The sequence below is a fragment of the Monodon monoceros genome, unplaced genomic scaffold (genome assembly GCF_005190385.1).
Source record: "Monodon monoceros isolate NGI ecotype Baffin Bay Population unplaced genomic scaffold, NGI_Narwhal_1 Super_Scaffold_18, whole genome shotgun sequence".
Lineage (NCBI taxonomy): Eukaryota > Metazoa > Chordata > Mammalia > Artiodactyla > Monodontidae > Monodon > Monodon monoceros.
Window position 1 is genome coordinate 155,069,860 of NW_021703774.1, and position 22,508 is coordinate 155,092,367.

At 45.9% G+C, this 22,508-nt stretch overlaps 1 protein-coding gene across 3 annotated transcripts; it reads left to right on the plus strand.

The window, feature by feature from the left end:
• Window positions 1-1,014: 1,014 nt before the first annotated feature.
• AK2 (adenylate kinase 2) lies at window positions 1,015-22,284 on the plus strand. Of its 3 annotated transcripts, XM_029230132.1 has the most exons (7): window positions 1,032-1,194; window positions 10,489-10,614; window positions 12,399-12,509; window positions 12,638-12,732; window positions 17,850-17,922; window positions 19,108-19,303; window positions 21,389-22,284. In XM_029230132.1, the coding sequence occupies exons 1-7, from the start codon at window positions 1,096-1,098 to the stop codon at window positions 21,391-21,393; spliced, it is 705 nt and encodes a 234-aa protein (XP_029085965.1). In that variant the 5' UTR covers window positions 1,032-1,095; the 3' UTR covers window positions 21,394-22,284. The 3 variants fall into 3 exon arrangements, with proteins under 3 accessions (XP_029085967.1, XP_029085965.1, XP_029085964.1); XM_029230131.1 differs by lacking the exon at window positions 21,389-22,284 and having other exon boundaries at window positions 19,108-19,474; XM_029230134.1 differs by lacking the exons at window positions 12,638-12,732; window positions 21,389-22,284 and having other exon boundaries at window positions 1,015-1,194; window positions 19,108-19,474.
• The last annotated feature ends 224 nt before the right edge of the window (window positions 22,285-22,508 follow it).

The following is a 22,508-nucleotide window of genomic DNA, read 5'->3' on the forward strand; positions in this document are numbered from 1 at the left end:
TGGTCGGGGAATTAAGATCCTGCATGCCACGTGGCACGGCAGGAAAAAAAAAAAAAAGGAAATGAGTTGCAATAAGCCTGTGGGGAAACATAATTGTTTTATAATCACTCTCTGGACTAAAGGTCTTGCCAGGACCTCAGGAGTTGCTTCATGGGGGGTGTGGATGAAACTTTCACACACCAAAAATCTGTCCAAGAGAAGGTCATCTCTTTTGAGAAAAACTACCTTCTCCTGTTTATTACAGAATTCATTATAGAATTTTTTGAAAATATAAATATGCACAAAGAAGGGGAGAAGCTCCTGTAATCACACTATACATAGATCATCACTTGTAACTATCAAACAAATTGGGATTTTGTTGCAACTGTAGTTTTGTATCCCGTTTGGTGAACATTTTCCCATGCAATTAAATATTTTATGCATGGGGGGGGATTCCAGTATACAAATTTGTTGCAATTTATTTAACTAAGCTCTTATTGTTGAACATTTAGCATATTGCCTTTGTTTTTTTATTTACTTGTTTTGGACTTTGGGGCTGTTATAAGTGCTTCAATTAGTATCTTTGTGAGACAGATCTTTACGTATATCGTAGATTATGTCCTTTGAATTCCTGGAAGTGGAATTGCTGGACCAAAGGATATTTGATACATATTTGCCAATTTGTCTTCTAAGACTGATTTCACCCATTTGTACTCTCACGGGCAATTTTATAGGACTTCACTGGGGTTGCCGGTGTCACTAACTGTCAAAAGCCAACCCAGAACTCTCAGCCGGGCCTCTAGGCTTGCTTCATGTTTTCCCGCCCACTCCGCATACCCGCCGCGCGCCCCACACCCGCGTCCGTGATGGCCCTCCCGTTCCTTACTCCCTTACCGATCCTGTCCAATCAAAAGCAGCCTTCCCCAGTATCGCTGAGTGGTTGGTAAGATGAAGTTTCCGTCGCTCTCAGGGGTGGGCGGAGTGGGCTGACGGACGTGTCGACGGGCCAGTGTGAACGGTGAGTGGGGCGTGCGTGGCGTGCGTGGCGCGCTGGCCTGGAAGCGGTGGACTTGGGAGGACTGCAGGCTGGTTGGGCAGCGAGAGGCTTCGGCCGCCATGGCTCCCAACGTTCCCATGGCAGAACCGGCTAGAGAGTGTCCTGAAGGCATCCGGGCCGTGCTTCTGGGGCCGCCCGGAGCCGGCAAGGGTACCCAGGTGAGTTGCTGAGCCGGGCTTGTCGGCAGAGCCCGTGGGACTCCAAGGTCAGGGCTGCCAGAGGTCTGGGTCGCCCCTGAGCCGGGCCGCTGGCTGAAGCCTGGAGGGGTACCCTGGCTGGAGTCTGGGGTTCTAGCAGGTGTTTGGGGGAGGGTCCACATTGGAGGTCGAGGGGGTCTGAGTTAGAGTTCTTGAGGGACCCAGGCTTGAGGTGCCGTGTTAGGTGATCCTAAGGACTGATTAGATCCCTTAAGGGTTTAGAAGCTGGGAAGATTTGAAGGGTAAGGTGCGCCCTGGGCTGAGGCATGTAGATTACAACCCGAGTGGACGCAGGGACCCCAGATTGCCTGCGATTTGGTAGTGGGTTGCCGAGGGTTACGTTCCAGGCACTCGGGGTAGGGGGACGTTTCTGGTAATGACTAATGCCTGAAGGTGGAGTAGCGTCTCCCACTCATGGAGGAAAGCGGGAGCTGGCCTGTGCTGGTTAGGAGTACTGCTAAGAGAAATGAGGTATGACCTGCCTGAGACAGTTAAGTTGGGGGGATGGGAGAGAGTACCTCAATATACAGGTGAGAAAACAGGCTCAGGGAGGTCAGGCGGCTTTCTCAGGTTAGCAAAATTGACTTCATGGAGCCTGGAACCTCAGGGCTCTGAGTGATTGGGGTCTGAAGTTACCTTCTGCTGACCGTGGGGCCTCACTTGGCACCTGGGACATAATGGGCCCATAGATAAAGGTTGGGATTTATGACCTCACTTAGGATTTTGAAGCCCATAGGTTGGATTATCAATATCCTCCTCCTGCCTGGGGTCTGGCATTGCCCCCCCCCCCGACCGCCGTCAAGTTTTTGCTTGCTGTTAGGGTCTAAGGAGGGAATTCCTGAAAGTGTGATCTGCTAAGGGAATGGGGTTCTGGGTGCTGCTCTATGCCCCCTCTTCTCTTCTGAGCCCTTGCAAAGATTGCGAAGTCCTGGCAGACAGATCATTTGTCTTACTCATTCTTGGGGCTCCTGTGACACCCAGCACATTATTTCATGAGGTTACTGGAAATGGATGAACACAGATTCATGTGGGTGATGAGGAGAAGGGGAGTCTTAGAGATTCAGTTCATTCCTGTGACTTTGCTTTTTGGCTGTGTCTACTAGGTGAAGAAAGACCACTTCCCCTTTTCTTTCTATAGCCAGAGCCGATTTGCCCTTGAGGGTCATTGTTACCTAACCCCCTTGTCCTCAGTAACATTGAATGCTCCTCTTTCCTGTTGCTACCACCCTCAGTTATTAGGTAACCTGCGTTTAGGAATGTTTAATCCCAAACTCTACGGACTTTTGCTGAGTGACCGAGATAAACGAGGTAGCTCAAATGCATCAGTTGTTTTTTCTTAGTTCATATTGAAGTTAATAATTTCAGTAGTTGTGAAATGGACAACCCATCCCTGTGCTGAGACAAGGGCTTTATAGTTTAGCAAGCTTTGTAACTTCTAAGCCTCACTGCTCTCACCTGAAAAATGGGGCTAATACTTAACCTTACTCATTCAACATGTCATGAGCACCGAACATTGGAGACAGAGCAGTAAAGAAGACTGATAAGGTCCTTGCCCCCCTAGACCAAAAGTTAACAAGGATACTGGAAAATTATGTTATATATGTGTGTAAAGCACACCTAGATGACAACCTGGCACATAGTAGGTGTTCACTAATTATTGACTCCCTATCTTAGTAACACATCCCCCCACCCCCCAACTCAGCTGTATCTCGGTGTAAAGGGTAATGTTTTCAGGAAGTTTTGAAGAAAATTATATTATGAGCTGATTTATAAGGGTGTATGTATGATGGGAGTTGGTCAGAGAAGGCCTTGTAGAAGTCGAGGAGATGTGATTAGAGCTGGGACTTAAGGGTAAGATTTACACAAGTCACTTAACCTCTGTACACCTTTCTCTCCATAACTGGAACAATAGGAATACTGGCGGTTGTAGTTTTAATGGAGTTTTAAAGAACGGTGTTCCTAAATCAGAGGTTGCAAAGTGGCAGCCTGCAGCAGAATTTAGCCTGCAGACACACCCCAGCTTTTTATTATGAAGAGTTTGAATACACAAAAGAAGACAGGATTGTGTAATGAGCCCCCATGTACCCATTATCCAGCCCCAGCTACCATCAGCTGGTGGCCATTCCTTCCCCATCCACTCTCCCTTCACAGATTATTTTAGAGCAGCTCCCAGACATTATAACACTTCATTTGTAAATATTTCAATGTGTATTTCTAAAAGACGAATTCTTTTTTGTAAACAAGCACACTATCCCCTAAAAACAATAATAACAGTAAATGTTTACATTTCCATTCATTTGTCTCACAAATATGATCATTTCAAGTCCCTTTTAATTTACAGGTTCCCCCCTTTTTTTTTCCTTGCAGCTTTTTTGTGGAAGTTGTTTATTCTGGGAGTATCCCTCTTTCTGAGAATTTTTTTATTGTATCCCCATGCCATACTTAACATCTTCTTCTTTCTTTCCTGTAAAAAAACAATTAACCAGATCTGGGTTCAATTTTTGACCCAACTACATCACAGGTGGTGGTGTGCTGTCCATTAGGAGGCATACTGTGCCTGCTTATCTCTGCTGTTCAGTGCCTGAGTCCAGGGATTCACTGTGGGTGGCAAAATGGTGATGTTCTACTTATATCATTCCCTTTTCATTTATTAGCTGAAATATTTCTATAAAGAGAAACTTCTCACCTACTATTTGGTATGGTTTGTACAGTAAGGGTAGGTTAAATGCTCGATTTATTCCTATAATTTGTCAGCTTTCAAAATAATAGGTTGACCACACAGTGTTTTCAGTTGTGAAATTTCACTTAAAAATCCAGAGCTCTCGTTTCTCTTGAGAAGTCAGATCTGGTGGTTCTGGGCCTCCGTTCCAGCGGGGCATGCCGTTGCGTGGGGATGCCGCTTTGGGTGGTCCATGTGCTCTCCTGTCCCCTGCATAGCCCTCTTCGCTGCCTGTTGCTTTATTTGACCCACTTTATTTGTGTTGCCTGCCTGGTAAATGCTTGTGATCTTTGATGTAAAATCCTAACCTGGGTTAGTGCCTAGTGCCTGCTCAGTAATGTTTGTTTTCTTCCCACTAGTGCTTCCTTTTATACCTGCATAACTCAGTATTTTAGGTATTTAATGTTGGCATGACTGAAACAATCTGTTTCCTTTTACAACTTTTTATTTTTAACTAAAATAGTTAAACATTTTTAAACTACCTGCTTTTGCATCAACATAATAATGTCTAAAACATCTGGAACACTTGGATTTGTTGTTTTGTTTAAATAACGTTACTTCCCTGTCTCCCTTTTAGGGTTAGATGTTCCTATGGTGTGGCCAAAACGGGTATGTTTTCTGTTTCCTCTGCCAGCCCCTTTCATAGTTTCTTCCATGTGTCCAGCTGACACCAGTTCTTCAAGGCCAGCACACTTAGGCCGTCAGCTGCCGTCTTGCAGGTCAGACTCTGTCAGTTATGTCAGTGCATTGACGCTCACAGTGCAAAAACAACTCTGTGAGACCCATGCTCTTACTCCCCCTTTTACAGTAGAGAAACTAAAGCTCAAAGAGCTTGTGCTCTAGGTTACAGGGCAAGTAATTGGCTGATCTTGCATCTGAATGACTTCAGAGCTCCTGCTCTTTCTGCTGCTATCTGCTGCCCTGGGTTAGATTTGTCTCCTGCCCTATGCATGTTTTGTTGGATAAGTTCCATGCTAGAGATGCAGGGCAGCCCTTGCCCTCAGGAGGGTTTAATATTGCAAAATAGTCACCCTTTGCTGGGTTACGTGACAGACCCTACCCCCCACAGCCAAAGATGTTACAGGTGTCATCTGATTTAATCCTGCAGCCCTAGGAGGAAGGTCCTGTTGTTATCTTTGCCTTTGCCTGGTAAACTGAGGCCCAGTGTGTATCTTGCCCCAGGACATACATAAAGTAGCAAAGATAGGATTTGAATTCGTGACTGTTTCTTGAACAGCATTACCATCTTATCTTTGCTACCAATCTAGGTGTAGGGGCAGAAATGAACGTGCATGCAAGCAGTACTTACTAGTGCAGAGTACCATATGGGAAGTGTGAGATGAGTGACTGACAAATGCTAGGACAGTTCAGGGTTAGAAAAGAACTATAATTTGTTGAGAATCTTCCATTCTTCCTCCTACACACCCAGTGATGTTGGTACTAATATATCCAATTTATAGTGATTAAAGGATCTCTGGCCTGAGGTTACATGGTCAGTTAACAGGCAGAGCTGAAACTCAAACACAGGTTTCTGTGCTTTTAAAAAACTTTTTTTTTTTTTTTTTTTTTTTGTGGTACGTGGGCCTCTCACTGCTGCGGCCTTTCCCGTTGCGGGGCACAGGCTCTGGACGTGCAAGCCTATGGCTCACGGGCCCAGCCGCTCCGCGCCATGTGGGATCTTCCCAGACCGGGGCACGAACCCGTGTCCCCTGCCTCAGCAGGCGGACTCTCAACCACTGCACCACCAGGGAAGCCCTAAAAAACTTTTTTTTTTTTTAAACTTTTTAATTGAAGCATAATATAGAGAAAGGTACAGATATCCTAGGTGGGCAGCTTGATGAATTTTCACATGTGAACACACTTGTGTAGCTTATACCCATATGAAGAAACAGAACATTGCCAGCACTGTGAAGGCCTCCTTGTGCTCCCTTCCACACATATACACACACTTCCCCAAGGACAGCCACTAAGGCTCTGGGGGTGGGGGGGAGGTGTTAGTAAAGCCATGTGGTGTCATGGATAAGAGCTAGGGCTCGACAGTCTTGAGGCCAGTTGCCAGATCTGCTGTTACTAGCTTTGTGATCTTGGGCAACTTAGCCTCTGAATTTCATTTGTAAAATGCACATAAAAATAGTTACTACCTAACATATTTGTTATGTATTATACATACTAAATACTGTAAAACAATGCATGGAAAAATTGCTTGGCATCTTGCAAACACCCAGTTAACTGATGTTTATATGATTCCTTCTTGGAGGAAGAAAGGGTACTTGGGGAGGGTTTTAGGTGGGAGAGATATGCTCAGAATTTGACTACAGAGGAGGGTAGAGCTTGGACCAGTAGGAGGAAGGGAGAGGGCATTCTTGCATAGAGAGGATCTTGAGCCGAGGACCATGGAGAGGCTTATGTTATGTAATTGGAAAGCATATATAGAGCAGCTGTTTGCCATTGTGCAGGGCATCCTGGTAGGGGACTTGTGGAGGCAAATTTGAGTAGCTTGGGAGGTATAGGAAGTTGGTTGTGGACGATACTGAGTGCTGGACTAAGGTATTGGGACTTCTCCCCTGTTGCCCTGGGGGAACGTTGAGGCTTCTGAATGTATGTTTGTTGGGGGGTGGGTAGTATGTCCAGCAGTATTTTAGGAGATGTTTGCAGCTGCATGTACAGAAGCATTGGAGGTGGAAGTGGGAAAGACAGCAGTAGAAAGATGATTTCAAGGTAAGAAAACAAGTGAGCTTGATTAAATCAAATCTTAAAGACTGACATTTTCCCTTTATTTCCCTAAATGCCAGGCACTATGCTGGATTCTTTTGCGTATATGATTTTGCCAAATCCCCATAACAGCTCTGAAAGTAGACATTGTTGTCTGTACAGTAAGTCCCCTACATACGAATGAGTTCCATTCCGAGAGCGCGTTGGTAAGTCAAATTTGTTCGTAAGTCCAACAAAGTTAGCCTAGGTACCCAACTAACACAATCAGCTGTATAGTACTGTGCTGTAATAGGTTTATAATACTTTTCACACCAGTAATACATAAAAATAAAATAAAGAAGACATTTTTAATCTTCCAGTACAGTACCTTGACAAGTACAGTGGTACAGTCCAACAGCTGGCATACAGGGGCATCGGGTGAACAGGCAAGAAGAGTTACTGGCTGGAGGAGGGAGAGGAGATGGGAGATGGTAGAGCTGAAGGATCGTCAGCTATAGGAGATGGAGGGCAAGCTGCAGTTTCACTCACGCCTGACGTTGATGGCACAGGTTCTGGTTCCTTGCTGGATTCAACTCTATCTACCCTCTTGAAAAAATGATCCAGTGATGTCTGGGTAGTACCTCTTTTTTTCTCGTCATAGATGGTACAGTACCGCTGGATTGCATTCTGAATGGCTGCTGCAACCTTCGTGTACCATTCTACTCTCAGGTGCTGTGCCTCAAAAACTAACAGTGCCTCCTCAAATAAAGAAAATCCCATTGCCATTTCCTGTGTCGTGAATCTCTTCGGTTCTTCAGTTACTTCTTCCTCTTTTCTGTCTTCGTCCTTTCTCTGGGCCTCCAATTCCTGGCACTTCTTAGCAGTACCAGCTACATCACCGCTGCTTTTACACTTGTTTCAGGACATCCTGGGCTAGAAATAAAGATACTATACTTCTGTACTCTTATACAGTACTGTACGGTAAAGTACACAAAAGCGCAGCCACTTGTAGAGGATGCACGCACGTGACAATGTATGCCAGACACGTGAACTTACATGATTGGACATGTGAACGCACGTTTGCATCTTTGAAAGTTTGCAGCTTGAAGGTTCATATGCAGGGACTTACTGTACTCTAGAGATGAAGAAACCAAGGCCTTAAGGCTATATATCTTGTTCAAGGTGACACAGTGAGTAAACTGTAAATCCCGGATCTGAACCACTATAAAACCCAGTCTTACACCCCTGCCCCAGGGCTTCACAATCTGTGTGCATCAGAATCCCACCATGCTACCCGAAAACCACTCAATCATACATTTCAAGGGCGGTCCTGGCTTTATATTTTTAGCAAGTGCCCCGGATGATTGTGATAATACACTGATGTTTGAGAACACTAACCTCACCATGCTGCCTCCCTAGTGGTTTTAGCCATTCTGAACCACACCCCCTTCCCAAACCACAGGTTTCTCCTACAGATGGGGGGCCTATTTCTTGGGCTCAACAGTAGCCCATGGCTAGTGAGACCCATGTGTCTCGGGGCCTCAGCAGCAGCTGAGTGTGGTCCAGGGGTCAGCAGCACAGCCAGGCCTGGAAGCTGGTTTAAAATGCAGATGCTCAGGGCCCACCCTGTAGAATCAGAATCTGCATTTTAGCAGTACCCTCAGGTGGTTTGGAGTAGGGGAAGCATTCCTCTATAAAAAGTATAAGCGTGAAGTGTAAGGGGAATGAAATACAGCTATTTCATCAGGCTTCTTCTGTAGTTTGCAAGTAAAGAGTAATGCAAAAAAGAAAGACCTTGAAAGGAGGTCTTTTATTTACTGAATGCCCACGGTGTGTCTGATATTTATTTCATTTTATCCTCACAACAGCCCTATGGAGTAGACATTATCCCTATTTGACTGGTAAGGGAACTGAGATTCTGAGAAATTAAGTAACTAGCCAAAGGTCATAAAGCTATTGAGGGCAGCCAGGGCTCATGTGCAAATCTGTCTGACTCCAAATTTCATGCTCTTTGCAGCCCACCCCATTGACTTCTGTGCAGCCAGCAAGAAATGAAGGAGTTAGTCTTCCGCCGTGCCGCGTCTTCCCTCTGGGAGTGTGCTTCCACACAGCCGTAGAATCTAGTCACCTGAAATAGCACAGAAGAGTCCTATGGTTTAGAGTGGTAAAAATTGGAAGGTTAGGTGCTAACACCTCTTCTCTGGTGTTTTGGTTACTCTTTCCCCTGGAACAAGCCTGACCTCCCAATTTTTCACCCAAGTTAATTTCAGCAACCAAGGAGAAAGATCAGCAGAAAAGCACAGCTCTCTGGGTTTGTGGCCACTGTGCCAGCCCGAAGGACCAGAAGGTTTTCCATCACCAGAGCGTCCTGACCTTCACTGGTTTCCCAAGTGTGGTTTTAAATACCTCATCTGGGTTCCATTTTGCTATGAAGTCAGTTCTCTGAGCTGAATCAGTCCGTGAGTCACAAACCAGCACTGTTGCCCTGAGCCCTATCTGTTTAGCCTTTACCATGTGCACCTAAGAAAGCTCCCAATGAACTGGTTTGAGCAAGGTTCCCACCCTACTTCTTTTCCAAAACAATTGAACCAGAAAGCAAAGTGTTAAGCTCCTTGAACTGATTCTATTCCTCATGAATTCTGCATTCTTTTTTGCCACTACAAAACCAATGTCGGACTCTCAAGGGTCTCTTCTCTTCTAGTCTTCGTTCTGTGGTATAGTCACCAAACTATGAACTCATAGAGGACAGAGTCTGTGTCGCCTATTCATCTGTTTCCCTGGTACCCAGCAAGGTTCTTAGAAGAGGCATCTTCGAAGTATTAGTATTTTCTTTCTGTATGAATGAATATGGAATTAAGACAGGGATTACAGTAACAGCTGATGTTCACTGAGCACTTACAAAGTGCCTGGCCCTGCGTATGTGGAATTCTGTATAATCTCATCAACCCAGTGATATAGGTACTATTACCATCTCCATTATACCTAGAGGAAATTTAAAATTTAGAAAAGTGATATAATTCTTCTCAAGTCACATAACCAGCCATTGGTGAACCTGGTGTCTGAAACCCAGGCGTTTGACTCTCAAGCCCATGCTCTTAGCCAAAAGGCTATACTGCTCCCTAAAGCTACTAAGCACTTAATGTTTGCCAGGTGCTCTTCATATATATATCTCATCTGATCCTCACAGCTACCTTCTGAGACAGAGACTTTTTGCCTTCATTTTAGACAAATGAGAAAACTGAGACTCTTGAGAGGTTAAGTGATTTGGCCCAGATAATGCAGATACCCTAGTGACAGGGAGGGGAAGAACCGAGTCTGCCTGAGGGAGACTTCAGCGCCTGGCTCCAGCTGCCTCCCACACTGGTGACCACAGTACTTGACGGCCACACGTCCATCCCTTTGGCAAATATGCATTCAGCACGTTACATGCCAGGCATTGTGCCAGGTGCTTTATATACGTGAACTCTTAAACCTCTGAGCAACCGTGTGAAGTGTTGGTACTGCTGTTCCCGTTTTTCCCATTTATAATGGGGAAACTGAGGCTTATGTGTCACTAGTGTGTCTAGTGGAAGTAGTGATAATAGCTGATATTTATGATGGCCTCCTGTGCCAGGTGCACTGTTTTAAGTGCCTATGTATTATCTCATGTAATTCTTAACTACAACCCTATAGTCATATGTTAGAATATAATGTAAGGTACTTTTATCCCAGTTACAGGTAAGGAAATAGGCATTTGTCAGAGTTCACATAGCCAGTAAGTGGCAGGGCCAGGTTCACACCCAGGCAGTCTAACTCCAAGGCCTGCACTGTTAACCATATCTTGTTTTTTGTCTTCCCCTTCATAGGCACCCAAGTTGGCTGAAAACTTCTGTGTCTGCCATTTGGCTACTGGGGACATGCTGAGAGCCATGGTGGCTTCTGGCTCAGAGCTGGGAAAAAAGCTGAAGGCAACTATGGATGCCGGGAAACTGGTAGGTTTGGTGGTACCAGTGAATGTTGATATTCCTCAGAGTCTAGATCTGCCCTGCTTAATAGGGTGAGCACCAGCTACATGTAACTACTGAAATTAATTTTAATTTAATTTAATTTAAAATTAACTTCCTCAGTTTCACTTGCCACATTTCAAGTTTTTGCTAGCCCGCACAGATATAGAACATTTTAATCATTGTAGAAAGTTCTGTGGGACAGCCCTGTGCTGCGGGGTGTTTTAACAAACTGGCACATTATATGAACTTTTACAGTAGCAAGTTACTTGGTTCATTCTGAATTTATGACACTTATTTTATTCACGGTACTCTTGAAGTTCCTTTGTGCCGGCACATTTTGTAATATACCCAGGTTTTTTTGTTTGTTTTTTACTTTTTTTTTTTTTAAATATCCAGTTTTAAGACCAAGAATGAAACTGCCATCCCTAGGCCAGAACTCAAGGGTGATTCAAGAGAGGACTCAGGAAGTCTCAGAAGTGTTTTTAATCTACTTTTGTGATTCTGTTCTGTGTCTTTAACAGAGAGGTTGCTTGGCAGTTGACAAAAGTAATCCTTCCTATTTGGTGAATATAATAGCATTTCCTCTTGTTTTTAGTCCAGTTGATCTGATTGGAGAAGTACAATTTATTACCTACTAAATGTTTTTTGATTAGTGCCAGAGCTTAATTGTAACTGAGTTATTCTGGGACTTGGCCTTGGGAAGAAGTCATTTTGTGCTTGGCTGTCTGGTCTTTACGTATCTTAGAATGTTGGTTGGGGCGGGTGCTGGGCCTCCCGTCAGGCTTTGAGATTCTGGACCTGGGGTAGCCCTGCCTGTGCGCCCAGCTGCCCCTTTACTTCTAGCTTTCCCTTCATGTTAATGAGGCTGTAAGTCAAGCCATAAAGCTAGATATTTTGGACTTTGGGTCTTGGTGGAAGATCCCGTACTGAGAAAAAATTGGGTTGTGGCAATGAGATTACTTATCTCCAGCCTTCACTTAGTCGCAGAGCTTATACTTTGTCCCCAAGTTCACAGCTGGTCCCAGGAGATAAGAGCATTAGCTACCAAAATGTGCAGCCTTCACTCTAATACTGGCAGGGAACTTTTCTTGCAGTGGAAGCCCAGGAGGAAAACTGGTTTTTGGAAGCTAGGAAGGATCCTTGTTGGGGTTTTTAGAGGGGCTCAGAGGAGTGTTGGGCTGGCTTCTTGGTTCCTTGGTTCTGAACCAGTCTTGCCAAGGTCAGTGAACTTCTCTGTTGCTTCCTGTCCGAGACCGCCTGGGTTGCTTTACTGTTAGCCTAATCAAAATTATGAAACAGGTAAAGTTGGTGTGCCTTTCTACAATTCTGGTCAACCCCCATTCTCTCCTAGAGCCCTCCTCAGGTGGTCTCTCAGCCATATGTCCTCACTTATGTCTTGAAGACAGCTGATTGCTGAGGAGCTGTTATCTGATTGCTAGGACTCTGACTAATGGCCAGAGAGGCCTTCAGGACCTAAGAAATGGGGGTCTTCTGGTGGGGTGATAGGCACTCCTGTTCCCTCACCCAGATTACTGGGACACAGGAGAATCTCAAGGGAAGAGAATGTGTATATGGCAACCACAGAAATAATCATGAAACTGAATCTTCCAAATGGAGCCACTCCATATTTGCTCTGATTTTTGCTTCTTTAGGTCAAGAACCTGTTTAGTAATCAGGTTATACAGACATAAACTTATGACCCTGGAGTTGGGCTAATGCCACCTAGTTAATGGATTTAACCCCAAGATTGTTCTGTTCTTGACTTCCAGGTGAGTGATGAAATGGTCGTGGAGCTCATTGAGAAGAATTTGGAGACGCCTCCATGCAAAAATGGTTTTCTTTTAGATGGCTTCCCTCGGACTGTGAGGCAGGCAGAAATGGTGAGTGGCTTGGTTTTGTATGACCATTGCATGAAAGCAAATCCTGGCCCTCTATCTCTTTATTCCTTTGAGGGAAATGGGTCTTATCAAGCTCTGGTAGCTTAGGTGGGCCACACGCTTTTTTACAGCTTGATGACCTCATGGAGAAGAGGAAAGAGAAGCTTGATTCTGTGATTGAATTCAGCATCCCAGACTCTCTGCTGATCCGGAGAATCACAGGAAGGTATTTGTCCCCTGAAGGTCCCTTCTTTTCATGCTTCCTCAGAGCTTTGTCAGACGACAGGAACTGCTCCGGCCTAATCCCAGCCATGAAGCTTAGTGCCATTTCCACATGGATTGACCTTATGTGGTGACATGGGATGGGGATGTGGAAGGAAGAGCAAGGGATCTGAAGTCCAGCAGCAACTCAGTCCTGTCACCTTTTAACTCTGACCCTAGGCAAGTTTCTTAACCTCTCTAAGGCTGTTTCCTCATATGTAGAGAGGAAGTAATAGTACCTGCTTCGAGGACCCATTGTGCATGGTAGATAGCCTGTTGTGCATATTTCAGAGCCTTGCTTACCTGGGTCCTTAAGAAGTACTAAATTCCTGGGCTTCCCTGGTGGCGCAGTGGTTGAGAGTCCTCCTGCCAGTGCAGGGGACACGGGTTCGTGCCCCGGTCTGGGAAGATCCCACATGCCGCGGAGTGGCTGAGCCCATGAGTCATGGCCGCTGAGCCTGCACGTCTGGAGCCTGTGCTCCGCAGTGGGAGAGGCCACAGCAGTGAGAGGCCCGCGTACTGCAAAAAAAAAAAAAAAAGAAAAAGAAATACTAAATTCCTTACATCTGTATCTCCATTTTAGTGCTTTTTAAGTCCGATTTCAGTTGAAGTTGCCATACCTTGCTGTAGGCTTTTTATTATAAAAATAATAGGACCATCTGCACAGTTTAGAAGATTGAGGAAAAACTTGCTCATGGTACAGCCAGCTTAGCGAATAACACTATAATTTTTTTGCATGTTTTGTTTTAAACTGCTTATTTCTCTATAGTAGTTAACGTTGAACACAGAAATGCTTCTGCCTCTGATGAGTTTGCTCCTAAAAAGTGCCACTGCTTTAGGCTACAGTTTCCTCAGCCCTCTTTCACTACCACGCTACCATCTGCTTTATGCCTTCCAAAAATATGTGGGAAGCTCTCAACCACTAAGAGACCCTCCCATTCTTGTCCTTATTATGGGCTATATAGCTTTTTTTTAATCCCTCAGTCACTTTTTTAAAATTTATTTATTTATTTGTTTTTATTTTTGGCTGTGTTGGGTCTTCGTTGCTGTGCGTGGGCTCCCTCTAGTTGTGGTGAGTGGGTGCTACTCTTCGTTGCGGTGCGCGGGCTTCTCATTGCGGTGGCTTCTCTTGTTGCAGAGCACGGGCTCTAGGCACGCGGGCTTCAGTAGTTGTAGCACTGGGGCTCAGTAGTTGTGGCTCGTGGGCTCTAGAGCGCAGGCTCAGTAGTTGTGGCCCGCGGGCTTAGTTGCTCCGCAGCATGTGGGATCTTCCCAGGCCAGGGCTCGAACCCGTGTCCCCTGCATGGGCAGGCGGATTCTTAACCACTGCACCACCAGGGAAGCCCCCTTAGTCACTTTAATGGAGCCTCAGGAAGGTGGTCAGCCTACCATCTTGAACCAGACTTCCATGACCATTATTTTTAATTGCTGCATGATATTTCACAGTACATGAACCATCATTTACTTAATTGTTCCCCGATTGTTGTACATTTGTGTTCTTCCAGTTTTCCATTGTTAAATTCATGCTTTGGCCGTCATAGTACATGTAAGTTTTTAAATTAAGGGGGCAGTGTTTTCTGATTATAAATGTTATTACTTTGATTTCCTAATGAGGTTGAACCTTTTTCTCCATGTGTCTGCAGTCCATATCTTTAAGGAGAGAGGCAGCAGAGTAAGTGTTAGAGGTGTTCTCCTGGAAGGCTGTGTTAGATACAGTGAGATCCACCTTATATTAATTTTCTTTTCAAATGTCCAGGTTTCATGTTTCCAGCTAGTGCATAGGCTCCTTCAGTGCAGGAATTTTGTTTCTTTGCTCTGGCACAGAGTAGGCAAGCAAAGTTGATGTAGTCCAAGAAGCAGTAGGGTTGACAAGAAGGGACATGACCAGGGCTGGGGTCCCGGACATTGCAAAGCAGATGTTAATAGTACTAGGTGACACGAGGGGCCTTTGATCTGATCGGCTCAGCTTCCTAAGTGCCTGCTTTGTGCAGGCACAGCTCTGGGAGCAGGGGACCAGTATAGAATATAGAACAATATGCTGGTGCCCATGTCTGACCTCAGAGCATCTACAATCCCTACGTGAAACCTGGGCTGTTTAGTGCAGTAGGGGTCCAGGAAGACAGCCTGGGGGCAGGGAGGGAAGTCTGGCTAGGACAGGTGTAAAGTCTGACTTGACCTTCCTGGATAGAGAGGATTTTGCTGAGGCTTTCCCATAAGGGAGTAGAGGCAAGAATGAGTATGCATTGAGGGAGAGGCTCTAGCTAAGGCTTCTGGCAAAATGTCTGTCCAGAGCTGGAGAAATGGCCTGGGAGGCTGGGTGGTAGAATGAGTGCGGTTGGGAAGGTGGAATGGGAGCCTGGCTGGGGAAAGTCTGCCAAGGAAGAGACGGTAGACATGACTGAGTCAGGAATCATGGGATGTTCTTAAGCCACTAGGCGTTGTGGCAGATACAGCATTTTGAGAACATTAGCTTGGTCCTGGTATACAGGCTAAATTGAGGGAAATAAGAAACAGACAAGGACCCTATTTGGAGGAGCCTGATGTGATCCACCAGTGAAGTGATACAGACTGGGGTTGGCTGGTGGGGCACTGAGAGATTCTGAAGAACAAACTCCAGAATTGTAGAGGGCGAAAGAGGCAAGACTCGGTCTCTCGGTTTGGAAGTGAGTGGTGTAGTGTGGCCCTCTCCCTTACAGAGGAGGAAACAGAACAGGTCAGACTGTGTAAAGGTGTTTTTCCAAGCCCACTTGCATATCAGTGGCAGAACTAGCACCAAAAACCTGCTTTCTGCCTCCTCGTCCACTATGCTGATTATTGCAAGAAAAAGAGTCAGGAACTAGCCAGTTTAATATGGATCTTATTTAAATCTGACATGATAAGGACCCCACTGTAAATGTCTTCAGAATTGGCTCTGACCTCATTTCTATGGGTTATTATTTTATTTCTTGCCATAAGTATGGCTGGTGGATTTTGATTTTAACCTATTCAGTGTTGGCTCTCTGGTATCATTAGCCTAATGTCTTGTACCATCCCCATTTTGTGGATGAGAAAACAGGTGTCTGAAGTATCACACCCAAGGTAGCAGTGGCTGTAGCATCCCAGCCTGATCCCTCCACATCTTCACCTCCACATCCAGGCCAGGCTCAGTGGCTTGTAGAGCTGTTTTGGTTGGTACTTAAGACCAGTCCCATTTTAAGAACTTGGAGATTGGTTTCTTTTCCCTTCTAGGGAATGAGTCTTGCCTTCTTCTTAAAATGATACTTGGAAGTGGGGAAGGAGCAGTGTTATATGTAACCGGAGGGCTGAGGGAATCTGGGAATGCGCAAGAGCTGATGTAGAGACATGGAGAGGAGAGAATTGTGTTTGTTGCAGCCTGGCTGCTATGTGCCCTGTGCTTTCTAGAAGGTGAAGAAACAAGGTCCAGGGACTTCCCTGGCGATCCAGTGGTTAAGACTGCACACTTCCACCGCAGGGGGCATGGGTTCGATGCTGGTTGGGGAGCTAAGATCCTGCATGCTGCACAGCATGGCCAAAAAAAAGAAACGTGGTCCACACTTCATGCCCCCAGCCCTTCCCAAAGGAAGGCTGTAGCTGAGCCCCGCAGCTTCTGCTCGTCCTCTCCTTGGGTCTCCTAGTGGGTGTCATTTCCCAGTGGATGCACCAGAGGAACCCCTCCAGCAACTGAAATAAAGGAGGGCCCAACCTCGTGTTACATGATTGCAGTCACAGGCCCACTCAGTGTAACTTACTCTGCTATCAATTTGTCCCCCATGCTGTAAATGGACCACCTTATTCTATAAATGGACCACTTGGCCCCCCAAAATATGCTGTCATTAAAACACAGTATCACATTTTACAAACGTGTGGCTTCGATAGTCTAACCCAGACTTTCCCAACTGATGTGCTGAGATATTGACCCCCTCAGCCACCAGAGCAAGCACGCTGAGTACTTTCTGTGTATGCCAAGAGGTGAAAAATGTTGGGAAGCTCTGGCCTAACAGACCGTCATGAGGAGAGTAGCCATCAGTTAAATAAGCAGACCTTGGTTGGCATAGAATTGGGAAGCCACGTGAAGTTGCGGGCACCAGCTGCCGAGCAGTGTTTGGCCTGCCTCCTTTCCTTCTTAGGTTTCAGGGCTCCTGTGGTGTGACCACTCCCAGTCAGGAGCGTGGGCTTGTTGCTTAAGGGGACACAGCAGAGATGCAGCTGCCAGCTACATATTCTGTGCCAAGTAAATGCTTCTCCTTGAGCTCTTTATTCTATGACTTAATATGTTGTTTTCCCTGATGCCTTGACTATTTCCCTCTGATGGCTGGGCCTTCTGTGTCTGTGTGGTCGCAGAGGTGTTCAGCATTGTCTGCTGATGTCTGCATCCATAGCCCATGTTTTTCCTATAGCACCTTTCTGGTTTTATAACCAAACTAGTTTAGAAAATAAGGTTAGTTTCTCTGTCCCCCGTGGCACTTTGTCCAAATCTCTGTTAAAGGATTACCAAATTTATTGTAGTTATGTATTTCCACATTTGTCTCCCCCTCTAAATTAATCACTGTTTGTGAGCAGGGATTGTGACTCGTTGCTCTGTAGCCCCTGAATTCAGCTTAAGGCCTGAATTGGAATGGTCTCACACAGCCGAATTAGGCTGTCATTATACCAGCCTCTTCAGCCAGACACGTATTTTAATGTTGGGTCAAAAGAGAAAACAGGGCTTCCCTGGTGGCGCAGTGGTTGAGAGTCCGCCTGCCGATGCAGGGGACACGGGTTCGTGCCCCGGTCCGGGAAGATCCCACATGCCGCGGAGCGGCTGGGCCCGTGAGCCATGGCCGCTGAGCCTGCGCGTCCGGAGCCTGTGCTCCGCAATGGGAGAGGCCACAACAGTGAGAGGCCCGCGTACCACAAAAAAAAAAAAAGAGAAAACATACTCCCTCTGGCATATGCCCAGTTATTTTCCTAAGCAAGAGATTCCTATAACGAGGTTCTCTGCTGGATTAAAGTCCTTGCATCCAGCTTCTTTGTCTGTGCTTGTCATCTTGGAGACCCCTGGGGTTCCGGCAGCCTGATTCCTGTTCATTTGCTATCTTACAGACTGATTCACCCCGAGAGTGGCCGTTCCTACCACGAGGAGTTCAACCCCCCAAAGGAGCCCATGAAAGATGATGTATGTAAATTCAGGACGGGAAGTTTCCTTTTCTTTCCTTCCTCTCTCTTACTTCGCTTTTTTTTCTTTTTTCTTTCTTCCCTTTGTTCTTCCCGTTTTCCCTTTATTCCTACCAATATTACGAACTTAACCGTGAGAAATATTGCTATCATGTAAATCACATGGGCTGTGGCTCATCTTTAGTGTGTCCCTCCAAGGGGTTTATTGCTTGACCTTGAGGTAGCCACCAGTGCCAGCCACTTCCCAGTGCCCAGTTTGTACCTGTCTTTTGTCCAGAGCAGCCCCTTCCTGGCATCATGGCAACCTAAATGGTGAACTAATCAGGAGAAGGCTGCTTGGAAGCCCCGGATTAGAGCCACGGTTGGAAGGACAGTAGTGAAGAGATGTTTGTTGACCAGTCCTGCTTCAGAAGAATGTCTTCTCTCTCTAGTGACTGTACTGTACCCTACAGATTCGGAAGAGCTTGGCCAGGTTAACACTGCCAAGTTCCTATGGCAGTCTTTAATTGTTTGCAGATGTAAAAGGGGGGTCTCACACTGTAATATTTGCCATAAATAGTTCACCTTGTCTGTTTTAGAACACGCAGGCAACAGTAAGAATTTCCTGGATTTACCTTTGTCATGCGAGACAAGTTCATCAGGTCGTACAGGTTCCAAAGCTATCTGGCAACTTCGTCACGTTTCACAGAGTTGGCAGTTCTGTCACTCAGTGTTCCCTGTCACTTGCCACTTTCAGAATGTTAATGACCGGCACCCCAGTGAAAACACTGAATACTTATGCAGCTAAGATCCTAACTGCTACTGCATCTGTGATTTTGATGTATTCTCCTGGTCTCAGGGGCCTCTGTCTTTCTTGTTTCTCACCCTAGAAGTGTTTGTCTTGGAAGCTGAACAGCCTGAGCACAAGCCATGAGAGAAAGACCTTGTCTGTCCCCCTGTCTCAGCCCTTTCCTCACTGTTGCTGTTTCAGACTCCCTGATTTCTCTGGACCAAGTGGTCTGCTCCTGGGACCAACTTGCTGGGAATAGTGAAGTTCTTTATAGTTCTTTATTGGAGGGGGTCTAGAAGGTCTTGTCTTTCCCTCTGATGGACTTTGGGATCAGACAGCATCTCAGATCTGCATCCAGCGTTGGATTAGGAGAACTTGCTGAGTCCTGGCCTTTCATCCCCCTCTTCCTGTTCTCAGATCACCGGGGAACCCTTGGTCCGCCGATCAGATGATAATGAGAAGGCCTTGAAAATCCGCCTGGAGGCCTATCACACTCAGACTGCCCCGCTGGTGGAGTACTACAGTAAACGGGGGATCCACTCTGCCATCGATGCATCCCAGACCCCTGATGTTGTGTTTGCAAGCATCCTAGCAGCCTTCTCCAAAGCCACATGTAAAGACTTGGTTATGTTTATGTAATGTTGGGTCCAAAAAGGAACTTCTTTCTTCTTCCTATCCCTGTTGAAGGAGTGGGTGGGAATGGCAGAGCAGGCAGAGGGAAGCTTCTTCAGGCCAGCAAGAGTATCATTTGATGTACTGATTAAAAAAGCACTTGCTTCATGTATCTTTGGCGTGTGTGCAACTCTCATCTCATCTGTGTGTGTGGGCGTGTGTGCGTGTGCAAATGAGTGTGTTGGTATAAGTATGTGTACACTCTCCTACTTTCTAAGTTGTAGGCAAGATTGCTTTACTAGCTGTTTATTTCTTTAGCCATACTCTAGATTTTATTTTTTGACCAAAATAAACTAACTCAGGTATCTACCAGGCATTCCAGTTCCCTAGTATTTTTTCCATCTCCAACAGCTAATTAGAAGTCCTGGGTCACATGAAGTCAGGCAGGGCCACAGTTCCTAGTGGCAGACTGTTGGCCAGAAATTCCATTTGTTTTCTCACCCGTAATGAAAAGCCAAATGAGTCAGTGTGTGCAAAGGGATCATTAATTTTTTCCCCCTAAACAGGAAGGAAAAGGCGCTTACATTATAGATTCCAGAAATTAACTGGGAGAGGGTATCAGCATAGAAAGAGCCAGGCCAAGTTGGAATATTTCTGTGAACTGCACCATGGTTCTGTAAAGTAGGAATCATCTGGGACCTGTGTTGAATACTGAATTGCTGCCAAAGAATTAAACCAGGTGAAAGGTCCTTTTGAATTTAGACAGTCTTCTGAACATCCAGGCTGGGCATCTAAGGGCAGCCAGTCCACTTCCCCAAAGAGAGACCAGGGTAGGTTTGTTTTTATTTTTAATGTTCGCCTCTGTTTCCAAGTATGAACAAAACAGTGATTTGAGGATCATTTTGGGATCATTTTGATTAGAATTTATTCAAACCCAATCTCTCTGCAGGATGTGAAACCCAAATCAGATGTATCCCTTTTAAACTCAAACCATCTCCCTTCCAGATCCAATCCTTCACCCCTTACGTCATGATGGTGGTGGCCAGTCTCCCCAAGAAAGGATCACCCCAAAAATAAGATCACCTATGGCAGTAACCAGTTTTTATTCCTAACCTCAGCTCCCAACTACTAAACATTTCCTGAGGTCCGTGCTGTGCCTTTTGGTCTCTGGTTTGATTTGGGGCAAACAGATGAATTAATAGACTGCTGTGAGGGACCACAAAAACAGCAGCCTCTGGAAAAAAACCATGAAAAAAATCAGTGGCAGGTCCAATAAATAATGCCACCTGCCCATTGTAATCTGCTGACTCAGTTTAGTGGACTATAAAGTGCCCAGTCCCCATCTGACGTGAGTTCTCCTGCTGTCTGTGGGCCCGCCAGAGGTTCTGTCCTCTGTCCCCCTGGAAGCTGGCTATGGGTACAGCTTGCAGGTGGACAGAGTGGCCATCTCGTGTCCCTCTTTGTCTGCTTCAAGTGAGTGTCTGCTGACTCTGCTCTGCCTTGTTTCCCTGGCTGTAAACTAACTCCATCCATTCTCAGCGGAAACCCAATCTGGCACGGGGTGTTTCTTGGGAAGCACATGACTTCTGGGAATGGACAAGGAAGGGCAGTGAAACCAAAACTGTCAGCTCTGTCTGTGGGGATCTGGGCTCCTTCTGTGGGTGAGGGTGGCCTCGTGAATCTTGGAGTCGACTCCTCTTCAAGTAGGGACAGTTGCAGGCATTTGGCCTCAAAGGTGAGGTCCTTGAATGTTTGCTGATAGAGTGTGCATGATCCTTACTCAGATATTTGTCATCTATCTATATGCATTCACGTGTGCACACACGTGCGTGTGACTTTTGGGCTATCAGTGAAAACTGGAAGATCGTCGGGGTTGCATATGCCCTTTTGGGGGTAGGTACGATTCAATTTTTGCTTCATTTAATTCCAGAACCTTAACCTCAGCAGGCGTGAGAGCTTTCACCTGGCAGAGAAATGTCCAGTGTTTAATGCATTTGGTTGCCGGGGCGTGCATGCCAAGCTTCTCTGATATTTACTTGGTTTTTAAAAACCCATTTTGTTCTCTCTTGTTTCCTCTCTATTTCAGCCTAGTAACAGAAGGCCAGGCGAGACTGCACCACTGCTCATCACCCTGCGGCGTGATCCCTGCTCTTAGGTGCTGGGCAGAGGGGAGGGGTGGTCAGGGTAAGGATGGAGAGGGCGGAGTGGTGAGGGCTCAAGAGGAGAATGGGAAGAGCAGCAGTGCTGTAGTGAAGCAACTTCTGTTCCATGGAGTAGGAGCCTTAAAAAGTACAAGCAAAGGGAAAAATTGATTTTTTAGAACACTGATTGGAGGGTATAAATAGAAATAGGGAGATGCAGTATTATTTCTAAGGAATCACGTTGTCATTTACTCCAGACTGGTGACGATATTTTTTAAAGCCAGTGCCCTAAGACCTCAGCTTTTATCAGAACCTCATGCCAGCCCAGGAATGCCGGAAATCACACCGTTGTCCTGTCTGTCCTGTAGTTTGGAACAGGGCAGGAGTTGACTACTAACCCTGGTTCCCCATACCATGAGATCAAAAAGTCATCTCCCCATTCGAAAGAGATATAGAGTATGTTCATGGGGGTAGTGGCTCAGCAAATCAGGTTTACTGGAGTCCTGGGGCAGGTGGAGCAGGCTGGTCTCACTCCCCTCCCAACTTACCACTGATGTACCAGCCCGCCGGCTCTCGTGGGTAAGCTCTCGACAGCCACCCAGCATATGCCACAGCCCTACACTCTTGCCTTCCTCCATCCATGTCGTGTGAAAGGACCCTTTTTAATAAATGAGCAAGTGTCCTAAGCGACCTTATCCAAAGATTGTCCTTTCCATCCTCAAATCCTGTGACTGGGATCACTCAACAACACTGTGATGTATTATTTTCAATGAGGTGCCTTTCTTAACTGTCCAAATGCTGCCTTGTTTGGCCCCTAAATCAATAAAGTGTGTTAAATGTTTGTATCCCCTGTTGTGGCAATTTTTTAAGGGGATGTGGGCCAGTAAAATGACTGAATTCTGGATCTGACATTGAATTCTGGATCTTGTGGTCACTGGAAGTCGTGAGAAGGCAGGAAGGTCCAAGCATATGTTCATCAGAAGAGCCTGCACCCTCTTGACCTTCAGCTGATTTGCAGGATTTTCTTGAGCCCAAGGACAAGGCAGCTTGGTCTAGTGGAGACCA

What these genes read in the sequence shown, in the direction of transcription:
- AK2 (XM_029230131.1), top strand. Translation starts at nt 1,096, where the DNA reads ATGGCTCCCAACGTTCCCATGGCAGAACCGGCTAGAGAGTGTCCTGAA. An exon ending in ATCCGGAGAATCACAGGAAG is followed by an intron (nt 12,733 to 17,849) that starts GTATTTGTCCCC and finishes GCTATCTTACAG; the next exon opens with ACTGATTCACCCCGAGAGTG. An exon ending in AGGAGCCCATGAAAGATGAT is followed by an intron (nt 17,923 to 19,107) that starts GTATGTAAATTC and finishes TCCTGTTCTCAG; the next exon opens with ATCACCGGGGAACCCTTGGT.